The 18,902-nt window shown below is 38.7% G+C and overlaps 1 protein-coding gene across 1 annotated transcript in view; it reads left to right on the forward strand.

Moving 5' to 3' along the window:
* Positions 1 to 18,902, forward strand: part of LOC139744065 (serine/threonine-protein kinase N2-like) — a 65,981-nt gene that overhangs the window by 11,680 nt on the left and 35,399 nt on the right. Inside the window, exon 2 of the mRNA XM_071654523.1 lies at positions 12,853 to 13,019. Coding sequence (XP_071510624.1) covers positions 12,853 to 13,019 — 167 coding nt within the window. The remainder of the gene's footprint in view (positions 1 to 12,852; positions 13,020 to 18,902) is intronic.

The raw sequence follows: 18,902 nt of genomic DNA on the forward strand, positions 1-18,902 counted from the left end.
TATCCATGTCCAACAAATATTCTTACACATTATACTGGTAAATATTTCATGCCCAAAGGCTAGCTCCCAGCCATATATCCACAAAAATTGTTATGGAGGTGGCCTGTTACCATGGCATCCACAATGTTTGTGGAGACTATCAGTGTTTCCACGTTGAGCTTGCCCCATGGGACAGCTCCAGGATGAGGTTTGGAAGAGCAGGTTGCATTTCTTCTGTACCCACTTTCATTCAGTTTTGTGAAATGGTGCCTTAGGAAGTTTGGTTGAGTTTCTCACCGCTGCAGTTTGTGGTGAGATTCCAGCTAGAATTCGGAGAACCAGACATGCATCCGCAGGGAGAGCTGAGATATTCTTGTTTTTCTTCCGGGCTTAGCATGAATCATTGATACCATCTACAAGTTCATGGAGGAGTTCAATACCCATGGAGGCTTCTCTTGTTTTACCAGCCATTGAGTCCTCACTCATCATGTTATTCACCTTATTCTGTTTAAAAGAACAAATTAATGGCTGCCAAAATTCTTCATGGCAGTACAAGTCGCTGGAAGCAATTCATTTTTATTTCAATCATATTTGCATGATTCATTGTTTTTTATCTGCACATATTGTTGGTATACACCCTAACTGAATTTCCTTTCCAGAAATGAATTAGCCATAGAAGAAGAAATTACATTTATAGCATTAAATTTTGTTTCAGCGGTACAAAAAGATACGATGATTTAATAGCAGTGATGACATGTTTCTTTAAAAGGAGACTAAATCTTGCAAAGTTCGAACATTTTTTTTTTTACTATTATCATGGACCAGCCAATGGCAGAGTTGTGAGCAGTAATGGCAGTTCATAATCTCTGTTTCCTGAAAATCTGAAACCTAAAAAAAAAAATTCTCTCTTTTGTCCAATTCTAATGAATCTTTCCCTCTCTGCTTTGTTTGGTGTTGCTACAAGTATCTTCATCAAAGTTAAGTTTATAACCAAGGGAGTAGAATATTAAGGCCTGAAGATGTTTAGTAAACCTGAGACTCACAAGAATATCTTCTTGTGTCTACCATTGTGTGTTTGTGGTTTACTATGTGTGATCATAGTTCATACTGTATTGTCTGTTGTCTAGTCCCAAATGACATTGGCACTCGCTTCCTCATCAATTTCCTACGGCAGCTCGCCATTGTCGCCTAATTGCGTCTTAAGCTGTTGCGGTAGCGTCAAATTTGCCCTCATTACCATCTAGAGACATTGCTCGTCTCTCGCTCGTTCGCCGCCTGCTCTGCCGTCGACGATGCCGCTAGCTGCCCGGTGGCGCGAGAATTTGGCGGAGAGACTAACACCAATCATTGGCCCATTCTCGGCGAAGTAGAAGGCAAATGATGGGGAAGGCTGAGAATGCCATTGTATGTGCAATAGTCTGTGGTACATGGTAACGAGAAATACAGATACAGACCCCCCCCCCCTTCTTTTTGATTAGTTGTGCCCTTGGAGAAACAGGCTAATTGCTGTCAAATGTAATATAAAATTGTGAGCAATGGATGTTTTAAGCATACACACACACTACACACACACACACACACACACACACACACACACACGCATACATACACACACCAATTTTTTGTAAACACCAAAGACGCACACTTTCTGGGCCTATTTGTTGGAGAAATTAGCAGATTGCTCAAGACTGAGCTGAAGAGAATAAAGGGAACAGGTGATGCAAAAAAGAGGACAAAAAGAAAAAATATGGAACTGACTGAAGTGTGCAGTAATTTTGGTGGTAATTATCTATTTTGCTGCTCTTTTGACATGGCCAGGCCTGGACATGACTCCTCTGAGTATTAATTCTGCAAAATTGTATTCAATGTTTTGTGACCTTCTTCTATTGGTGGATATTGAATTTTATGTCCATTCTTTATTACCTTGGCTTCTACTGGTCAAGCAAAGGTCACCATACCCCAGTATTTATTTGGTACATTGTACATGTGCATTGCGTGGGACTGTTGGAATATATGTTTACAACAAAAGCAAAGCCTCTACCTTGACAGCATCATGCAGTGTCAAATTCTTCACTGGCAATCAAATCCTTTGCATCCTGTACCTACTTGTATCCGATTACACTCTGATGATCACTGTCAGGTTCAGCTGATGTTGTCGTTTTTGTTTTTTGGTTCCTTGGTTGTTGGTGTCATTTAATACGGTACTCCAAGTAGTTTCTCGTTAGGTTTCTGCTCCTTATTATTCTCATCTGACCCAAGCTTCATCATGTTACCATCCCGTCGGGTGCTGTTCGTTATTCCGAAGGTTCGATATTCCGAAGGTTAATTATTCCGAAGGTTCGTTAGTCCGAAACACACAAATTCCCTATACCTAGAGGTTCGTTAATCCGAAAATGGAAAAGGGTTCATAAAGCCGAACATTTGTGGCGTTATTCCGAAGGTTCGTTATTCCGAAGTTTGTTCATCCGAAAATGAAATTCGGAAAAACGAACCTTGGGAATAACGAATCTTCGGACTGAAGAGCCTTCGGAATAAGGAACCTTCGGAATAACGAGCTGTAACCATCCTGTCATAGGCTAAGAAATTAGAAAGGAGGAGCTGAAACAACTATTGCCTTGAATGTACCAAAAGAATGTACAATTGAACTTTCTGCAACAGTAGCTTTCAAAATTGTGAATTATAAAAATGCAATTTCAAGGTACGAAACTATAACTTGTTACCTACATCTACAGAAAACCCAATCGGATTTGCTTCAGTAGTTTAAAAAATACAGAGAAATGGGGATTTTGTAGAGCATGTCAGGAATCCCTTCCCTCAAAGTTTTGTCCATTGTGTTCACACCATACAAATACACAGTTGTTCATTGTGTTCTGGCACAAAATCTCTGTTGAAAGAGTGACTGCTTGCTTCTTTTCATTTTCAACTATTAATTCATGACATCAAAAAGGAAACAGATTTTTTTTTTTTAGTTTGTGAGTGTTGCTAAAGTGTGAAAATGAATGATTAAAGGACAAGTCCACCTTCATATACATAAGGATTGAGAGAATGCAGCAATATTAGTAGAACACATCAGTGAAAGTTTGAGGAAAATTGGACAATCCGTTCAAAAGTTACACACATTTTAAGTATCTGCGCAGTCACTGCTGGAGGAGAAGACTACTACAGTGTATTATGTCACATGCGTACAACTATATAAGGAAAATAAAAAGAGAATTTCACAAAACTTTACTTTTTGTATAAAGTGCACATTTCTTCGACTTGCTACTGACGTATGTTAAGGGTAATATTATTCCCCCTGCCTTCTGAAAGAGAGAAGTCGAGTGTTCTTTTATTTTGCGAGAAAAATGGAAATATGTTAAATTTTCTTTATTCTTTCCTTACATGTGTATATCGTTGTACTCATGTGACATCACGAGCTATACTAGTCTTTTCATCCAGCCGTGACAGAGCAGAAACTTCAAAAATTCATAACTTCTTAACAGATTGTCCAATTTTCCTCAAACTCTCACTGATGTGTTCTACTAATATTGCTGCATTCACTCAACCCACATGTCTATGAGGGTGAACTTGTCCTTTAAGGAAAGATATGAAATTATTAACTCATGGAAGATTGGATTTAGGTTTTCTGCAAGATAAAGGTAAGGAGTTATAGTTTCATACGCTGAAATTGCATTTAGCAATTGTTAGATTATTTTGAAAGTTAGCAATGCAGAAATCCGATTGTAATTTTTCTTGGGGACATACTTGTATCTAGTCAGTTTTAGAGAGTTATGCGATGAAAAGTTGTTGAAGAGCTAACATGAAAATGCAGCTAGCCAAACTGACTCACTGCTCTCTGCAATCTTGGGATAATCCCTGGATTTGTTGTCTTCATACCTTGAGCTTGACTGCTCCATGTGGATTGAACTATTTGGGTTGACTCGGGCCTTGGAGGTTGTGTCAGGGGTGCTGGCCTTACCTAAGTGCATTAACTTGGATCTCCTCTCTCCTTACCTGGGTTAACGTCCACATTCGATTTCCTGTTTGGTTGCATGTGTGAGGACAGTATTAAACTTGATTTGATGTACACACAGAAACCTCAATATCTTTAGAGTTTAATAGAGGGCTGCTTTGTGCTACACAAAGCAAGAATTCAGATCAGAAAAGAATGATGCTTTTGTGCTGATTATCATAACATGCATCTGAGTTTCTGTTCATTCTTCGTATGTACATCAGAGGAGGTGTTCGGGAACTCGTGCCTCTTTGCATGCAGATGATTTATTCTGTGGCATACTTTTTGACTGTTGTTTCATACTCAAATGTTCAAGAAAAAGAGAAATTAAGCAGTAAATTTAGCTTGTTGCCATCATCAGTGACATATATGACTATCACATTTTTCATTCTCTGTGGTGACTCAAATGCATTTCTTATCATTAAGTCAGCATAGTTGGCTTATGTGCAGTAGAGCCTACACCTTTACATTTTGTCCGCAAAGTATGTGTATCTTTGGTCTCATAGTACCATATATTGAAAACATTGTTTGAAATGTGAAAGATGATGAGAATTTATGATGCTTGTTGTGATAGCATTACTGAGTGATGAATTCCTTTTCATTTTGCAGGCAGTAATGATATGATGGTCTGAGCATAATGGGCTGTGGTTAATGGGGTAATCCCATTAACAGAGTGTGATTTCTAATTAACATTTCCCATAAAATTTCATATTTGTGTGCCTCTTAAATGGCTGTTCTGTTTAACCCCATGCATGCCCAGAGTGCCGACTGGCATAGAAAACCTTATAGTGTTGTATACACTGTCCAAATTCTCTGGCACAGAAAGGGTTAATTGGGATAAAAATCTGCTCTCAATGACTCAAAGCACTTACTTGTAGTACAATTTGTACATTAATGACACTTAAAAACTATTCAGAGATACAAGAGGTGAGGTGTCAGGTAAATCTTTAAGCGTTAAGAATGACGCGTGAGCAAATATGTCTTCAGCCTTTGAACCTTTTAAACACTAACGAGAGTCTGTGCAATTCATTCGCTGGATGGAACAGAATTTTTATGGATATTAATATGGGACAAACGCACCAGTTGCCTTTGGAATAGTGGACTCTAGGCGGCAGTATTGGCATATCCCACTGCCAGTAGATCTTCAATTTTTCTTTTAGGTACACACCCTGACAAAAGACTATCAAAATCACGAGGACAAGGCCTTTAAAAGTACACTGTAGATGTTTCTACAACAAATCTAGATCTTCAATCTGATCCTTTTTTTGTTTTTCATACCAGCAGCCATTGTAAGTGTTAAACGCATGAAAACTTGGTGAATTCCTACTCTGACATGGCCTGGCTATATTTGAAGACTTTGTTGCACTGCTGCTACAGTATGTAATTCGAGTTGACACTGAACATTTAAGCAGTACAGTGTCTGTGGGACAAAAATATAACAAGTGAGTGCTAGAGATACATTCTGTAGATTCCAAATACACTGTACTGTAATGTCACCCTTGTCTTTGTCTCTTACAAATACTGAAACTTGGCTATCCCTGTCTGACAATGTATCAGTGTTTCAGGAATTCAAATGACATTGTGATATCCTGCACCAGATTATCTCCCTATCCTTGAAAGAGAAGGGAGTCCTAAGTTATGATAAACCCGTTTTCACAGAAATAGGCTCCTTACTTTACCTTTGGTGGGCGATTATAATGCGAGCCTATCTGTGTATAATTTGGCGTTTGTCTGGCCCGCTTCCCTTTCCACTGGCCCATGGGGGTTCATTCGCACTTCAGTTGACTCTGCAGTATGGGTGATAATACTAGAGGATAACATAGAAAAAACACATGATGATCATTGATAAATGTATTCCTGTTTCTCTCCCTGTGAGGTCGTTATCAATGATCCATCCAAGTCAGGAAATAATCGTAGTTTGACAAACCTTTTTCGAGCACATGGCAATATGCCAACAATAAATTCTCCTGTTGTGAAAATAATGCCCCAAAAAAGTCCTCGACAGTTTAATTTTTTTTTTTTTTTTTTGGAAGCCTTTTACTAAGATAGTCCTTTTCTGATGAACTCAAGCAAATTAATCAGACATCGTGGAGAAAAAAACTGTTTGCATAGTAGCAATCCCGACTTACCCACCATTGCACCAACCCTGTTCATGGCATAACATCTCACTGTCAACTTGGCAGGCAGTGGAATTGTCCTCAATTGAGCAGTAGATGGATACTCTCTTCTAGAGATTCTGCTAAAATCATCATCTTGAATGCTTTGCCTGCCCCACCACCACCCAAAAAAAATATAGGGTCCTATATATAAATATACAACAAAGAAAAAGATAAAAAATGGAGTTTGGCAACCTCATCACACCCCTTTCCCTTTCCTGTGAACAGGTGGTGGATACTCCAGCTACAGAATTTAGTTGTAAAATCTATGTTGCATGTGTGTTGACTTCTGTGGTCTCTCTTGTGCCCCCCCCCCCCCACACACACACACCCTCCATCGTTTATAATGTGAATAGACTGTTTTGCTAAAATTACACAAATTGCATGCATACATGTACATTGTAGTGTAGCAGTGGGTTTTACATTTGTTTTTGCACTGCTCTATCTTGATCTGAGCTTGATGTTACATCCATTTTTCTTTTCTTTTTTTTTTTTTAAATGAAAGTGTGCGTGGGCTGACCGTGACCGTACCTTTGGGTGCAGTAGCCAAGCTTAGCTTCTTGACAATATTTGCCCTCAATCATCCTTTAATATTAGAAATTGAATCCATGCCAGAGCAGTGCAATGAGGGTTTTAAGAGGTCATCCTACAGCGGTTGTGGCCAATCAGGACATTTTCCTGGCAAAGTATTTTAACCAAAAACAGGTCATGCATCGTTATTGAAAAAAGAGGAAAAGAAAAACAAGACAGTGGGTGTGATTGCAAACAGCGAAGATTACGGGGGTTAGTGACTACTTTCATTATCATGAAGACAACAACATTGATAACCCTGTGAATGTATACGATACAGTGGAATTACTCTTGAATTAGGCGGTGATATTTACATGACACATGGTGCTATTCTAATGCAATGGTAGTACTCGTGTCCTGTCACCATGTAGATTACTCTGATCAGATCGTGAACGGCAAAACCAAGAAACCTGCAAGAGAAGGTGATATGCCTGATTAGGAAGATTTTTTTTTTTTTTTAAACTGTGGGAAAAAGAGTTTGCTTTCTTTTCATCATTTTCCTGTCCAAATTTCAAAGTGGGAATGCTTGAAAGTCAGGAGTAATATTCTGTATTAGTAGGTCCTACATTCACAACACGATTTGTGATTTAACCTCGAGGTTTCGTAACCTCGCGTTTAAGATTCGCACGTCAAGGTTAGGAGGTAAGAGCTTAACCTCGAGGTTTCCTAACCTCGAGGTTAGGGCTTGTCGTCTGAACGTAACTGCTATAACAGTTATGGTACGTGCCTTTTGTCGCACTGATAATAACATGCAGACCTACTCCAACTGTATAATTAGTCCTTGCGCAGTTCTATTTCAAAGTGAACAATAGATGAACAGTAGTGGTCAGTGGTGTCTAAAATATTCAACTAGTTTGTGGTTAATTCCAAATATTCACATGTTCTTTACATGTAATTTTTAACTGTGTTCATTTTCTTCAAAATCTATGGCATTGGACGTCTAGTTGTGGTTTTTTTTCTTTCTTATTGTATTTTTATTTATCATCATCTTGATGAAACCGTAAATCTTTCACACGTAGTTCATCCTGATAATCTGTCTGCACCAAGTATAATGAAAAACAGAAGGTTTTTTTTGGGGGGGGGGGAGGGGGGATTGATATCTCCACTATGTGACCCCCACATGACCTCTGAAAAGGTCAACGTAAAGTCAAAATATTTGTATACAGTGCTTTTGGAAATTGTGTATTTGAATAATCGGGTGCCAGACCTATTGCCGCCACTCTCAGCATGGACTTTGGACGACTGTGGGACACATCAGAAATCAGGACATCACAGTGTGTGAATCATATCTGATTTCTTATTTGTAGAGCAGCAAACTGTGAGATGTAGGGTCTATGTCCACCAAAGCATATTGTTTGTGAATTAAAGTATTCAGAGCTTTGATGCAATTGCATGCAGCAGCGAGTATACAAGCGTCGACATCTCATGCGACTGTAAACTGAGTACAGAAAATCCAGTTCGTGTAAATCACAAAGCTTCAACGCAGTACTTCATAGAATGCAAAATCTGAGCAAGTGTATTTCTTTGCATCCCATGCAATACTTTCTTTAAAATGTTGTTTGTTTGTTTGTTTGTTAGTTTGTTTGTTCGTTTGTTTTTGGTTTGTTTGTTTTTACGGGGGGGGGGGGGGGGTTGGTAGAGAACTTCTGCAGTAAACAGTAGTTATGGCCGGCGTAAAATATTCGTTTCGCTTATTTCATTTTGCTGGCTATCTTATGAGACTATAAATTGTCCACCTGGTACTGCATATCTTCAGGGCCCTGTATATAGAAGACGAGCCCTTTGTAGCAGCAAACAGCAGGCAGAAAGAATGGTGGTAATTTGATTTTGCTCAGTCCCACCAGTGCATTCCAGTGTTAGCCCCCTTTCCACCAGTGCTGTTTTGGCAACTGCTGTGTGATGCTATATGACTGTAAACTCACACCCACACATACGCACACACAGTCTTCAGAGGACAGACCCTTTTGCCCACTTACTCGTTGGTGAAAACGCAAACACAAACAAAACCAAAACTAAACTTCAGTTTTGACAAAGTGTAGAGAGATTGCCTTTGCCGGAGAGAAATTGCCTTTTCCCGTAGAGAAATTGCCTTTTCCATAGGAGTGAAGCACATCTACAGTTTACAAAAATCAGTTGTAGATCAGATTTGAAGCAAAGCATTCTGAAAAAATAATTAGAGAGTTGATGATTCACATTTGTTCATTTTTGTTTCCTTTTCCTTCTTAGGGAAAACAAAATCTTTTGAGTGGAGCAAAAAGTCTGCCGTATACATTGTATGTTTCTAATTATTTCTCTGTTAATCCCCAAAGCCTAATCTACATGTAGCTTAGTGGGGTGGTGGTGGTGGGGGGGGGGGGGGGGGTGTTAAGTGTGTTAGTGGCAAAAGGATTTCATTTTGACACTGCTCAAATTACTTCTAAAGACTGCAGATGCACACCATCAGTTAGGATTGCCACATGTATAAATCTGTCACTGAAAAATTTTACTGACATCTTTGCACAAGAAATCTTTCGCACTCGGTTGGGTAAGATGAATTTTGTACGCTTGAAGTATCTGCATAAAGGGAATGTTCAGTGTGCTGAGCATTAGGATTGGACTGTGTTTGTGTGTGTGTGTGTGTGTGTGTGTGTGTGTGTGTGTGTCTTCCACCCCCTAACCCCCCCCCCCCCCCCCCCTTCGATATGTCTAGGCTGGGTGTTTTGTTGAGTTGGCCGCTGACATTTCAAGAAGAGTCTAGGGGTGCTTTGCAATGGTGGCATCACACTGAGCAGGGTACCAAGCTCAATTTATGTGCGGCATTTCACCGGCGTCGATCGTTAGATCAGTGGAGGTGTACCCGCTGGATGTGGGAGAGAGTGAGAGAGGGAGAGAACTGCCAAATCAGTCCATGGCATCGATTGCTCGACCTTTCTGAGTTGCCAGTGAAGTAGGAGCTGCCTGGAGGCCATGGTTATAATGTGATCGCGACTTTGTAACCAGGGTTTCCAAGCATCTACCATTAATGCAATCTTAAAAATCCTTCTTTCCTTTAATTTATTTTTATTTTATTCTATTCTTTTTTTGGGGGGGGGGGTGAGGGAGGTTATCAATACCTGAGTACATATTTATGATAGCAGTGAAATTTCATTCACAGTTGAATTTGATAAATTTTTTGCTCTTCTTTTTTTTTAGTGGAGATATGAAAAAACCATACAAAGGATACATGTACATTGTGATATCAAATGACTTGCAGAGTAGAATGAAACTTTAAACAGAATCATGAATGATTAAAGCCTCTTTACAGTAGATATGAAGTACAAAAGTTAAACTGAATGTGTATTCAAAGACTCACTTGTTTGGATAGAACTGCAATATCCAATGTCACTACTTCTTCATGCAAATCGTAGAAGAGGTGATCAATGTGGTAATTGCCTCACAGCTCTCTAGTTGAGTGTATTGAAAATGATAGAAAATGCATGGTTTTGGTCCAATTATGTAACAATCGCAAACAGACCCCTCCCTGAGAGAGTTATTTTGGTATTGAAGAACTTGGTAAAACTCTACAATGATTGTATACAAAATATGATGGATATTTACTTATTTTAAAATGTCATTTAAACAAAAACAAAGTTGTGAAGATCAGTGTGAAGGCCATTAGGATTTATAACTATGAGACAAGGATATCACTACCATACCCATTTCTGAGTATCTTTTCGCTGCTTCATTCATAGTGAAAATGTGCTATGCTCTGAAATTCCAAGGCAATCCCACTTTAAATTTATATCAGATTTGAATGAACTTATGCTGTTCTGTCTGTTTTATGCTGAGTTTATGATAGTGGATCTCTGTAAAGTCAGAATTGATGTGGGAGTGGCACATATCGCACAACAGGGAAGTTTAGTGTCATTATTGGCCATATTTCGAGCGAGAATCATCAACACCAAGGAATGTGGACACCACTTGACCACCAATGTCATTTCTGCTTCCTCCTTGCAGATTTATATTCAATCAAGAGCTGATTTAGTTTCAAAATGTGAAACAATCTGCCAAATAATTATGCTTAAAATGTGTGGGCGGTCTCCAGATAAATTTACATTGTATATTACAATGCATCGAAGTTATGAGTTTCTGTTCTTTGGAAGAGAGTGTAGGAGAACTATCTTGTAGCTGACTGCAGTTTACTAAACTTTACATGAACTTAGTGAAACGTTCATTGATATTGTGAGAATTAACTATGTTGATGAGAATGCATGTACAATGTATAATGTATTCATGGGTGTTGTTGCTTTTGTGTTTGCTGTAATTGTATGGATGAGTAGTGCTATGGTGCAAATCTTTTGCCCCATTTCCACATTAAAGGAAACCAAAACCAAAAGAGAAATGTGGATTGAGTGAAAGCAGCAACATTAGTAGAAAACATCAGTGAAAGTTAGAGGAATTTTGAACAATCGATGCAAAAGTTATGAATTTTTTATGTTTTGGTGTTGAAACCGATGGATGAGGAGACTACTTAAGTTTTAAATGACATCATGTGTGGACAACAATTATAAAGAAAATAATACAGAAAATTCAGCATGCTTTCACTTTTCTAGCATAATGAAAGAACACTTGACTAACCGCTTTCAGAAAGCAGGGGGAATAATTCCTACCCTTAACATATGTCAGTATCAAGTTGATGGAATGTTTAATATTCATGAAAATGAATTTTTATGGAATTCTCTTTATATTTTCTTTGTTGTCCACACATGATGTCATAACCTCTAGTAGCCTCCTCATCCAGCAGTTCCAACACCAAAACTTTAAAAATTCATCATCTGCATTGATCGTCCGATTTTCCTCAAACTTTCACTGATGCGCTCTACTAATGTTGCTGCTTTCACTCAATCCACATTTCTCTTTGGGTTTTGGTTTCCTTTAAGTTCTGTCTGGGAATGGCAGTCTTCAGCAAATAACATTATCAAACAGTGAGTCAAGGTGTCCCCCCCCCCCCCCCTCCCCCCTACCATTTGACTTATGGATACCAAGGGTTGTTTTGCATGTTGCATGAAAGTGAAAATAAAAAGTTTTGAATTGCACACAATTTTTTTTTGCTGTGCGAAGTGCACATCAAAAGTGCAAAGTACCTTTGGGATCCATGGCCTTTATCTTTAAAGGGAAGGTACTGTAAACCCAAAGAACAATGTGGATTGAGTGAAAGCAGCAACATTAGTAGAACACATCAGGGAAAGTTTGAGGAAAATCGGACAATCGATGCAAAAGTTATGAATTTTTTAAGTTTTGGTGTTGGAACCGCTGGATGAGGAGACTACTAAAGGGTTATGACGTATGAGGGGACAACAATATGAAGAAAATATAGGACATTCAACAAAAATTCATTTTTCTAGCATTATGAAAGAGCACTAGTGACTAACCTCTTTCAGAAAGCAGGGGGAATAATTGCTACCCTTAACATATGTCAGTATGAAGTTGACGGAATTTGTAATTTTCATGAAAAATGGATTTTTGTAGAATTTTCTTTATATTTTCTTTGTATTGTTGTCCACTCATACGTCATAACTTCTTGTAGTCTCCTCATCCAGCAGTTCCAACACCAAAACTGTAAAAATTCATAACTTTTGCATAGATTGTCCAATTTTCTTCAAACTTTCACTGATGCGTTCTACTAATGTTGCTGCTTTCACCCAATCCACATTGCTTTTAGGGTTTATCTTCCCTTTAATAGCTTTTGCTAGATGATAGAACCATGGCACTGCTTTCCTAGTAAAATGAAAATATCAGAATTCTTTTTATTTATTTTTTTTTACTTTGAGTGAAAGAGTCATCTTCCCTGGTCTTGGAAGACGTGCAGCTTTCTTGTAGTATCTGTGATAAATCTTGTTCAGTCATGAAAAAGATATTAGTTTATAATATCATAAAAATATAAGAAGGAACTGTCGATGTGCATAGATGCTGTGTCTGAGGTTGTTATGCATTCGTTCCACAAAGATTTAAGAGGAATTAGTGTCAAACCATTCTTAATTTGAACCATATTTTTTTTTTTCAAAGCCGATCTCTGATGCAATGTGGATCATGGGTATGAGTTTGCAAATCAGATCGTCTGATCGGATCTGCGGCCATTTTAACTCTCTTCTCTCTTTTCTTTTCTTTTTTTTTTTGTACTCCTTTTCCATCTCGCAGGTTTCAGGCGGACGTCGGCGGTCGAGCTGCAGCTGACGCCAATCGAATTCCGCGTGGAGGAGCTGCGGCACCACTACAAGGTAGAACTGGCCCTTATTGACGGCTTCAAGAATGTCCTGAAGATGTACAACAATGCCAAGACTGCCGACAAAAAGGGGCTGGCTGAGGTAAATATCCGGGATCAATTTGGTTACTGTGAAGCCAGACATTTTCGTGTGCACATGAAACTTCCACAAATTTTGCTAGGAGCCAAGATTTGTGAAAGTAAAATGCATGTGATGTGAAAGTTTTTAACTTCACAAAGCATTGAAAACATTTAGTGGATTAAGACAGTGTGAAGGCAGTAGGTGAGCTGAACAAAATGTGGGCAAAATTTGTTTTTAACACTTCATATGAGGAAGTTTATGACTGTTTCAGCATTGTCAGCATCCAAACAAAATGTGCTGTGGCATTGTCTGGGTACTTTATGGTTTCTTTTCTTTCATATGAAGTCTATTCCTATGCACAAATCATGAGAAAAACAAAACAAAACAAGAATTTTGGTCCGGGTTTGATACAGAATAAAAGAGATCATGAATTTTGTGTGAGTTACATCACTATTCACATAACCAAAGTCGGCACTTTTGAGATGCCCTTCATCATTGTGTATAAGGGGAGGGATATTTATTCTCACTAGCGTTCTACCGCAGGAGGACGCATGGAACGCTCGAGGACGATTTTACGCGTATATAGGCGCATCTGACATGATGTGCGCGCTGGTGATTTTTTTCTGTAAGAGAGAAATCGTCCTACCGCGGTAGGACGACTGGCGTCCCTCCGCGTTCTACCGCCACATTTTGGTCACGTTTCGTGATTTGTGCGTGTGTGTGGGAGCCCGGTTTGGTTGTACGCCGTGTGATCCCAATCAACAGAAGTGAGAATTCGAGCAGCAACGCAACCAACGAGAGCCAGAAGCTGGGTGTACTACGATGCGTATGGCGATTTTTATAACGTAAAGACTAGAATTACACGACTTGAAATCGTTTGTGGCCGTATGGATGCCAGTTTAATCACAAATGAGGTGGAAAAATATCGTCGAGCAATCTTCAAGCTGAGACACTATTCTATCGGGATCACTCAAAAATAAAGTGTAGGCCCTAATTTACATCAAAGGATGAAGTGATTATGATTAAGTAGGTCTACTAGACTACCTGAATCCTGATTTAACGACAGTGAAATGAGCTATATAATGTGACATGACAATTCGCGAGTCTTGTGTTGATATAAATGAACGAAATCACTGAAAAAAAATCTACTCGTGACTCATAGTATTCTTTGTCAGGCAATTGAATAGCGAGAGTGCAACGTTTGACATGTTAAAATGCCAATGGGAAAAGTGAGCTTCAAATATCGAAGCTCCTTTGTTAAGAAAAAAAAAACCCACAAAACAAAACACAAGTCACAAAAAGGACATCGTGAAGCTGCATTTTGACAACTGTTACCACATACGTACGGCATGTGCCACGGTCACACACCTTGCTTAGACTCGCCTTTAGACGTAGATTTTGGTGGATGAATTTCACTTCTGATGAACGAATGTGATATCATGTCTTTCTTTTAGTTTGTAGATTGTATTTTGTACATTTTTATTACAGCTTGATCGTCACATTGACATTATTTTACCGACACGGCAGTTCTTTTCACTGTCAGGATACTGTTTTACGGAAATTAGTTCTTAATCTGGTATATAATGGTACATACACCTACAGAATATTTACCACGCCTCGACGGGCAACTTATTCCGTGTGTAAGGACGCCCAAGGTTGTATTTAACGATGTGCAATTTCGTTCCTGATCTCCCTATCATTACAGTACAGGGGTATCGGCTGGTGCTAAAATACCGTTGCAATCTCAAGAAAACCGCTGGATTTTACGTTAAATTGGTTAGGCTTTTAGGGGAGATTGCCTGTACATACCACTTTGGAAGACAGGAAAGCAAATTCTTCTCAAATCAGTAGTAACCTGTGATATATTCCCAACAATTCCATTTCAAACACGCTGTTGTTTTCCCTGCAGGCTATTAACAGCATAATATAACAATATGATTGAGAACAACTGTAATCAAGTCAGTCTGCAAGAATCTGTGAACACATGATCTATTGGACACATGCAGAAGAAGTCTACTCAGTATGTGTCCAATGCGAGGTGCGCAATAACCACGTGCTGTCATTCAAAATGTGCGTTCCTGGGAAGAACCCAACTTTCATGTTCCAGCTCCCACGGTGTCATGTAAGATGTTCTTTGAGTGGTGGGAGACCGACGTGCAATCAACACGTTACGACGCGAAATGTACAGTTGTTTTCTTCTCTATTTTTTATTACTATTTTTTTTTTTTTGAGAAGCACAGCGGTGTTTTCAAACACACTATGTTAGGTTGGTTTTCGAGGGGTGGGGGTGGTGGAGGGGGAGGCGTAGTACAAGACTTTGAGCAAGGAGATGCTACATCTTTCAGTTTTTTTTTTTTTCTCGGGATGGATGCGCAGATTGCTGTAATTATAATTATTGGATATTACACGATGAGAGTTGAATTAAAACACGCAAGTAAACATATGCCCACATACACGCACTGACATAAACACAAAAACACGATATAGTTTTGACGAAATGAAATATACTGGTGGTCTGTAATTTTCTTAAAATTCAATGATAAAAAAATCCTTCCATATGCCACGTTTCCCTCTCTTCTACATCGCCATTGGGATCAAATTTCAGGATCAAATTTGATCATTTCTTTCACTGTTGTAATTGTCAAATACTAGTAGGGCCTACATGTACATGTATTGCTCTTTATGATAAACTAACTTACAACTTGGATGGAATTGCCGAATAACCAACCGTTTGATTTTTTATTTTCGGTTAAATTACGAATGCTATTTATACCAGCAAAGAATAAGGGAAAAAAACATTGACGAGAGTAAAATAAAAGCGAAGAGCTGATTGTGCGTATGCAGTCTCTTCGGATAGAAGAAACTTGACCCCCCCCCCCCCCCCAAGACACACACACACACACACACACACACACACACACACATACACACACACACACACACTTGTGGGCATTTTCCACAAAAACAGTTGCCAGACTCCAGGTGCTAGACGAAAGAATGCGCGCACTTCTGGTAATAAACAGCGTACAAGTACTAGTACAGTGGACTCCCGTTATAACGAAGTCCTCGGGACCGGCAGTTTTCTTTCGTTATATCGGAATTTCGTTATAACCGAACAAATAAACACGAGACATGAAAACTCGTCACATTGAGGACGAGTTAGGTGATACGCTTGTGGTCATCAGATGACGGTCATCTGCGATCGACAAAGAAAAGAATGTGATATAGGCACCTTGAAAATATATTGAGCGTGCATGCCAAACCGTTTCTGTAACCACTCGGCCACGGGTCATCCACGGAAATGGTAAGACAAAAAAAAAATACACACAACAATGTATAGATATAACAGGGGGAAAGTCAATGCCCACTCAACTATTAAACGTGGCCGTGTGAACATCTATTGCATTGCTAGACGGAAAAGCGGCCTTGTAACGACTGAGGTCGCTATGCCATTTCTGGCAACTTGGGAAAAATACGTCCCGCAGACATAAAACCTATAATCGGCTGGTTTTTGATACCTTGCCTTTAATCACGCACGTGTGCAACCTTACGTCTCTGAGACGTCGCCTTTAACCTCTCAGTCATACGTCTCGACGAGAAAATATGAGGAACGTAAACTTATATGTGAAAGATGACTCAGGAATCGTTTCGTCCATCTTCCATTCTCATTTTCAGTTTTATGCTGCAAAATACTCAACCTGGTGAGAAGATTAAAAAAAATAAAATAAAATGTATGATTACTGCAGCTTATTGTCTCAGCTACAACATACTTAAGTTTCAGAGGAAATCAAAATCAAGTGAGGTAAAGGTGCTCGAGCGTTATCGAGTCAATGCATGGATAAAAAACAAAAATCCCCTTTCATAGACATAACGTACAATCTTCGCTGATTTCGATATCTCGCCTTTAACCATACTTTCTAGCATGATGACGTCATCAAATTAGAAAATAACGATATGGACTTGAAAGTTGTTCAATGTATAACATATTCATCGTACGTTGTCAGTTTGCTATTGACATCACGATCGATCACATGAACATGAGGCAGCTATTAGTACCTGTATGAAATTATTATAGGCATGGTTATCAAATTCCCCTAAAATTTCCTTATAATTGCTTTATTTTTACACACAGTTAAGCTATCCCTTTAAACTCGTCACAGTTTAATTAGAATCATTAACATCATACATTAGTACCATATTCAGTTCCATAGCTGATCACGTTTGCTAATTAATTAAGATTAATTGTCTAGAATGTGTCATATGGCCAACCTGTATACACACGTACACACACACACAATGCTAAATGTATGTATCAAACCTCTGTAACACAACTTTGAACTAACTGTAGGAATTATCGCTGTACTTATCATCTATACTTTTTATCACTATCTGAAACTCCACAAAAACCACTAATTGACAAATAATCATCAATACAGAAGACTGACTTAAAGGAACAATTCAAATACCTTTTTTACAATGTATAGCTTGTTCCATGTATAAATCAGCACAAAGTAACCACGACTACATTGTGTTACTGAATTGATATGAACAAATTTCATTTTATTACAATATTGTAAATCAGTTTGAAAAGCCCAGCCTGCAAAATTTTGCAGCAGTCGAAGTAATGCAGTCTCCAACGCAAAACAAAGGGATACTATGTGAGTGTGTGCGTATAGTTGTGTTTACATGCGAACGTGATTTCTACATGGACGAAGGTGTAGTACTCCATTGAAGAAAAAACAAATTAAAAAAATAATTATTTTCTTTCGTGCTCTTGTGAGGTTCGAACCCGTACGTGTGCAACCTCACGTTTCTGAGACGACGCCTCTAACCACTCGGCCATACGTCTCGACGAGAAAATTAGAGGAACGTAGATTTATGTACGTGAAAGATGAATCAGGAATCGTTTCGTCCACATTCCATTCTCATTTTCAGTTTTAAATTGCAAAATTGTCAACCTCATGAGGAGATTTCAAAGAATAAAATGCATGATTACTGCAGCTTATTGTCACAGCTACAACATACTTAAGTTTCAGAGGAAATGAAACAAAATCAGCTGAGATAAAGGTGCTTAAACGTTGTTAAGTCAATGCATGGTTTAAAAAAAACTCACCTCCCATAGACAATACACGTAAACTTGTCCGATTTTGCGTCTTTACCTTTAATCACAATTTAAGGTATGATGACGTCATCAAATATCAAAAGCATGATATGGACTTAAAAGGCAAATGTTCAAAGTACAACATATCTGAATTTGGGATAATATTGAGCTTAAACAACAGAGATACGAGTAAATGAATGACAGAAACAGTACCTCAAAAAAATTAATTCCACTTTTTTGATTTCAGATGATGATATGATGACGTCATGAGTTTTCCTGGCAATATTGGTACTTGAAACGTTATTTCCAATTCATATGCTTTTGTAATATGCAATAGAAATATAGGGTCAATGGACGATTTAAAGAGCTATGCCGAAATAAACAAAGACATGTTTTTTCACTATATTTGCAGAAAGACGCGCGCGCGGAATTTCAACTTTGACGCCAGTGCATTTCTTTGTTATAGGTCAACATCGATCGGAAATCAATGGATATTGTTACTCAAAGTATCAGGAATCCAAATCAGTCAAAAAAAATGCATTTTCATGTTGCTTACGCCCTCTGCGCGCGAAATTGCGCGGACGGACGCGCACGCGAGAAAATGTTTGAAACGCTTAAAATTGTCTGAAACTTCGAGATTTCCCATTGGGAAGTCGTTTTGAGCCTTTTAAAATTTTGACGCGCGCAAACGCGCGCGTAATGAAGACCTGGGTAACTAGCGTTAAAAAGTAAGATAGAGCGTGACCTGAACTTTATGTCCACCGAAAATGATACAGAAATGATATCCAGTTATGAAGTTATGA

The sequence above is a fragment of the Diadema antillarum genome, unplaced genomic scaffold, assembly GCF_040938485.1.
Source record: "Diadema antillarum isolate AM-2024a unplaced genomic scaffold, OU_Dant_1.0 scf00000035, whole genome shotgun sequence".
Lineage (NCBI taxonomy): Eukaryota > Metazoa > Echinodermata > Echinoidea > Diadematoida > Diadematidae > Diadema > Diadema antillarum.